General features: G+C 51.6%; 1 protein-coding gene and 1 pseudogene across 7 annotated transcripts in view; both read right to left on the bottom strand.

Annotated features, from left to right (window-relative positions):
- Window positions 1–2022: 2022 nt before the first annotated feature.
- LOC105473180 (dehydrogenase/reductase 3) overlaps window positions 2023–6000 on the bottom strand; it is a 53957-nt gene continuing 49979 nt past the window's right edge. For all 7 annotated transcript variants that reach the window (XM_071100466.1, XM_011726837.3, XM_011726838.3 and 4 more), the window contains one exon: window positions 2023–2538. In XM_071100466.1, the coding sequence (XP_070956567.1) occupies window positions 2454–2538 (85 nt within the window). In that variant the 3' untranslated portion in view covers window positions 2023–2453. The remainder of the gene's footprint in view (window positions 2539–6000) is intronic.
- LOC112425132 (U6atac minor spliceosomal RNA) lies at window positions 4063–4164 on the bottom strand (annotated as a pseudogene).

The raw sequence follows: 6000 nt of genomic DNA, 5'->3' as shown, positions 1-6000 counted from the left end.
ATCGTGCCACTGTACTCCAGCCTGGGCAACAGAGTGAGATCCTAAACAAGTGTAGCGTGAGGTAAACACTGACAGTTGCCTTGTTAGGGCTCTCCTTAGCACCTTCTGTGCCCTCCCAAAAGTCACTATGTCCTTGGGCTTGCAGTTGGAAGCCATCCATCTGCTTCCCTCTGTCCTCAACCTGTATTTTAACTTTTGCTCATGATGTCTTCTTCTCTGGCGTGGCAGCCTGGTTCAGAACTAGGGACTGTGTCTCCACGCAGGATTGTATTTCCTGCTATGTTAATAGCAGGCTCCACCATGTGACCTGCTCCGGCCAATGAAAGGTGAGCACAAGTGACGGTGTTGTTTCCAGGCAGAAACCTCAAGAGCCAGTGCACAGTTCACCAGGTATGTCTACCCTGTGCCACAAGGCATCCTCCCTGAGGCCCCCGGTCGGCTTGAGTTTCAGAGTGAAGATGACACGGAGCACACCCGTAGCTATTCTTGAAGGACAAGTAGCAATAATAAGGCAGAAACCTTCATTGTTGGAAGCCACTGAAACTGGGGCGTCACATTCTGGCTGCTCCACATCAAGGCTGTTGGAAGTCTCCAGCGCAGTCTCGGAGTTGTGTTTTTTTGGTCTTCAGCTGCTGCCAAGTGGCATGGATAATGAACAGTTAAAACGTTATGCCTGGGGACTAGCCTCCATTCTAGGTACTCAATCAAGAGTGGCTACAGGCCAGGTGTGGTAGCTCACACCAGTAATCCCAGCAGTTTGGGAGGCTGAGGGAGGAGGATTGCTTGAGCCTAGGAGTTCAAGACCAGCCTGGACAACAGAGCAAGACCCCTGTCTCTACGAAAAAGAAAAACAGTTGGGCGTGGTGGCGTGCACCTGCAGTCCCAGCTACTCTGGAGGCTGAGGTAGAGGATTGTTTGAGCCCGAGAGGTTGAGGCTGCAGTGAGCCATGATTGTGCCACTCCACTCCACACTCCAGCCTGGGAGACAGAGCGAAATCCCATGTCGAAAAAAAGAAAAAAGAAAAAAAGCATGGCTATAATTATGACTTGGCATTTCTGCACATAGACCAGATTGATGATCACCTGAGCTGTGTCTAATATTCTCTAAGTTGGGAGGGTTCAGCCTGAGGTTTACATGTAGGTTAAGACTTTATGTGACTCTTGGGAAAGCTCCTGGGTTGAGTCAGAGGGCTGTGACCTCCTTCACCTCCCGGGGACCTTGCCTGTTCCCCTCCTGCCACCCTGGCATCCACCTGCAAGAGCTGTATGAATGGAGGCTACTTCATATGAAACGACACGGCCCACTCTCTTCCCCACTGTCCAAGGTGAGGTTTACTAAGCTTGTGGCAGCAGAAAGCGTGCACTCTGGGGGAAGCAGGGCGCATCTCTACTAGGTCGTTTTGGCCGTGACTTTGCCCCCATTGATGGAACCTGTGCCAATCTCTTCTGCCACTCCAGACCTCCCCCTGCCCCTGTGATCAATGGGACTCGGTCTGTAGCACCCCTCAGCACTGACCTGATGGTGAGGAGTTGTCACTGCGTTTCTGGTGACTTATGATCCTTTCCTAACCAGATTATTGGCTTCTTGTACTGGTAGTCTTCTCAGCAACATTCCCCTATCTGCACCACACACACCCTGGGTAGACAGTGGGTGCTCCATAAAGACTGGTTTTGTTGTCCTGAGTTGATGGCCTGGGGGCTGGTGGTGCCATGGCAGGACAGAGGGCATCTCCAGCTGTGGCCAGCTCTCTGCAGACTGGTTCATACAGGTCACACCAGGGAGAAAAAGCGGCCTCAACCCTCCCATGGCTGCTGGGAGGGGCCTGGCCGAGTGGGCAAGGAACCAGGCACCTCTCTCTGCCCGTAGGCCTGGGCTACACTTTGTCTCCTGATTTCGGCCCCCTTCTCTCCACCCTTGGCAGTTGGGGACCTTGAACAGACCAATTATCTCTCAAAGGATGGAGTTTAGTGGTTGGGACTGGCTCCCTCCCAACTGCCCACCAAAGATTTGAACAAAGGAACTCACAAAAGCCATCTCTCTTTATTTTTCATTCTTGCCGTTCAACCAGTTTGCGCAAGCTGAGGATGAGTGGGTTTTGGAACGGGAGGCAGAGCATCTGGGGACAGACCCTCCTGGAAATGGTCTATGCACACTGCTGAGGCTGGTGAGACTTGAGAAGCAATTGAACGATAAACTCTACGGAACTGGAAATGTACAAAAGTGTCAAGGTGGCTACTGGCTGGCTTCCTGCCTCCCCGTGGGGGTCAGTTACACCCATCAGTCCTGTGCAAAGGTCCTGGGACTGGCCCAGGGGCAGCCAGATTCTTCGCTGAGGACAGGAGCTGTCCTGCTCACCCAGCAGAAGCGTGTCAACGGACAGGCGCTCGGGTGTGTGCCCAGGTGCTGTGGCCCCCGAACTCCGTGACTCCTCAGGCATGTCTTCGTCCTGTCTCTATGTCCGCCCTTTGAAAGTGTTCATACAGGTGTAGGTTCCTGAGAATTTGTGGATCTCCTCAAGTGCAGCCTGTGGGAGTATGCTGGAGTGGGAGGAAGGAAAGAAAACAGCGATGGTCAGCGATGGTCAGCGGGGCAGGATCCAGGGGCTCGGTCGCTGGTGGCCATGTGAGATGGGGCAGCAGAGGGTACTCCCCACCCCCCCAAGCCACACACCAGTTTCTCCCCAAATCCCCACCCTCCCCAGGGGAAGAGCTTTCAAGTAAGTGGATAAGCAGCTGTTAAAAAGGCAGTGGGAGCCTGGGCATGGTGGCTCATGCCTGTAATCCAAGCACTTTGGGAGGCCGAGGTGGGCAGATCGCTTGAGCCCAGGAATTCAAGACCAGCCTGGGCAACATGGTGAAACCCTGTCTCTACAAAAATATACAAAAATTAGCTGGGTATGGTGGCATGTGCCTATAGTCCTAGCTACTGGGGAGGCTGAGGTGGGAGGATGGCTTGAACCCAAGAGGCGGAGGTTGAAGTGAGCTGAGATTGTACTGCTGCATTCCAGCCTGGGTGGCAGAGCCAGACCCTGTCTCAAAAATCCTTTCCAGGCCGGGCGTGGTAGCTCACGCCTGTAATCTCAGTAATTTGGGAGGCCAAGGTGGGTGGATCACCTCAGGAGTTCGAGAACAGCCTGGCCAACATGGCAAAACCCCATCTCTACTAAAAATACAAAAAGCCGAGCATGGTGGTAGGCACCTGTAATCCCAGCTACTCGGGAGACTGAGGCAGGAGAATTGCTTGACATGGGAGGCAGAGGTTGCAGTGAGCCGAGATCGTGCCATTGCACTCCAGCCTGGGCGACAAGAGTAAAACTCTATCACACACACACACACACACACACACACACAAACACACAAATTCTTTTTAAAATATATGTTTTAAAAAGGCAGAGAGTGGGTGGTAAGAGCAATTTTTTTTTATTTAAATTTTTTATCTTTTTCCTAGATTCTGAAACAGAGTTCATTATTTATTTTTAATTTTTGTGGGTACACAGTAGGTATAAATATTTATGGGGTACATGAAATGCTTTGACACAGGCATGCAAATGTATATAATTACATCAATGTAAATGGGGTATCCATCACCTCAAGCATTTATCTGTTGTGTTACAAATAATCCAACTATACTTTTAGTTATTTTTATGTTTATTTATTTACTTATTTATTTATTTTTGAGACAGTCTCACTCTGTCGCCCAGGCTGGAGTGCAGTGGCACGATCTGGGCTCACTGCAACCTCTGCCTCCTGGGTTCAAGTGATTTTCCTGCCTCAGCCTCCCGAGTAGCTGGAATTACAGGCATGCGCCACCATGCCTGCCTAATTTCTGTATTTTTAGGAGAGACAGGGTTTTGTCATGTTGGCCAGGCTGGTTTTGAACTCCTGACCTCAGGTGATTCGCCCACCTCGGCCTCCCAAAGTGCTGGGATTTTAGGCGTGAACCACTGCACCTGGCCTTTTTAGTTATTTTTAAATGTATAAGTAAATTACTATTAACTATAGTCACCCTGTTGTGCTATCAAAGACTTATTTTTATTCGGTCTATTTTTTGTACCCATTAAAAACAAATGGTGGTTAGATGCCACTAAGTAGGTGACAATGGCTTAACCTGTGTGTGTTCCTTGTCAAGGGGAGTGCTGACCTTCTCTCCCTTCATACACACACACTTTCAAAACCAAGCTCTTAGCATCCTGGTGCCCACAGGCAGCTCAGAGATTCTTCAATCCCAACTGCCCTCGATTCCACAGAGATGATCGTGTGGATCTGAGGAATCAGATTGGATTTGGGTGTCACATCCTCCAGGGAAGCGTCCTGGGCTCACCCTCAGGCTTCTCCTCGTGCAACCAGGAGCCCCGGTGCTTCCCCAGCAAGCACTGGTGTAGTCCTTGCCCGTTTACTTGTCAAGCCTGTGGGGGCCTTCATGGCGGGTATTTTATCTCTGATCCCCCTTGCATGGGCCCGGCATAGAGAGGGCCCTCAGGCTGTCTGGTGACTCAAACCGAAGGGTCCTGGCCCGCTCTAAGTACAAGATGAAAAAGGTTCACTTCTAGCTGGAGCAATCTGGAAGGCTTCCTGGGGGTGGTGGCATTAGAGTTGAGCCTTGCTTTCTCCTGGGGAAGGTGAGGAGGGATGCAGTTCAGAGAACGGGGAGGTGGGTGGCTCCTCCTTCCTGTTGAAAAGTAGTTGTGGGGAAGGTTGGAAAATAAGGCTGAGGGCTTACTGTGGAGAGTGCTGAGGTTTTCTAGACCAATTTTTCTCTAGAAAGCTCTGGAAGGCTTCTAAGAAGCTCCCCTGAGGTGGAGGGTGGCAGCCTGGCCTCAGTGAGGACCTGAGCCCCTGATCAACTAGGGGCTCCTAAAGACGGCCGAGGAGCATCTCAGACCCGAGGTCAGGATGGACTGAGGGAGGCCGACGCGTGGACTGGATGCCCCTGGGTGCCCCCTTCCCTGTGCCTCTGAAAGGGCTTTGAGTTTGGGGAAGAGAGGGCTGATCGGGCTTGCCCCTCGGTTTCGAGGTTTCTGTGCCCTGAGTGTGTTGGAGCAGCCTCTCAACTGGGACTCACCGTATCCCGGCAGCCAGGGCAGAAGTTGGCTCTCCTGGGAGTGCCTGTCGCACGAGAGCAGGGGCCAGCCTGGCACTTGGGGGCTTCCGTTCCTGAAAAGGCCTTCCGGGTCAAAGGGGTTCAGTCATGTGGGGGCCAGAGCCCCAGGGGAGCCAAGAGCTCATGGTCACCTGTGGCTCCAGGGACAAGGATCTCCCGCTGTACTAAGAGGCCCAAGAAAACTGAGTGTGGGACTGGGAGGGGAAGGGTTTGCGGCAAAGTCTGGAAAGTTCTAGGGGAATAGGACTAGGCTGCCAGGCAAATTCTGGAGGAGTCTGTCCTTTATAAAGCCTACCTCCCCCAAGTGTCTGCCCTGCTGCATCCCACCTGACTGGTACTAAGACGCTTCTGTGAATTCCGAGCCCTTGGCATCAAGATCCCCATGTTCCCTCTAGCAGTAAACTTCCTGAGGGCAGGGGCTATGTCCAACAGGCTCTAGAACAGTGATTCTCAAAGTGAGGTCCAGGAACCCTTGGGGGTACCTGAGATCTCTTCAGGGGTCTGTGAGGTCAAATTGCTTTTTTTTTTTTTTTTTTTTTTGAGACGGAGTTTCATTCTTGTTGCCCAGGTTGGAGTGCAGTGGCACGATCTCAGCTCACTGCAACCTCCGCCTCCCGGGTTCAAGCGATTTTCCTGCCTCAGCCACCCAAGTAGCTGGGATTACAGGCACACACCACCACACCCAGCTAATTTTTTTGTATTTTTAGTACAGACAGGGTTTCTTCATGTTGCTCAGGCTGGTCTCGAACTCCCAACCTCAGGTGATCTGCCTGCCTCGGCCTCCCAAAGTGCTGGGATTACAGGCGTGAGCCACCATGCCTGGCCAAATTGTTTTCTGTAATAATACTAAGATGTTATTTGTCTTTTCACTTTCATTCTCTTAGTGAATGGTAGAATTT

Source organism: Macaca nemestrina, chromosome 1 (genome assembly GCF_043159975.1).
Source record: "Macaca nemestrina isolate mMacNem1 chromosome 1, mMacNem.hap1, whole genome shotgun sequence".
NCBI classification, from domain to species: Eukaryota; Metazoa; Chordata; class Mammalia; order Primates; family Cercopithecidae; genus Macaca; species Macaca nemestrina.
The sequence above is the reverse complement of the archived record's forward strand: the minus strand, read 5'-3'. Positions and strand labels throughout refer to the sequence as shown.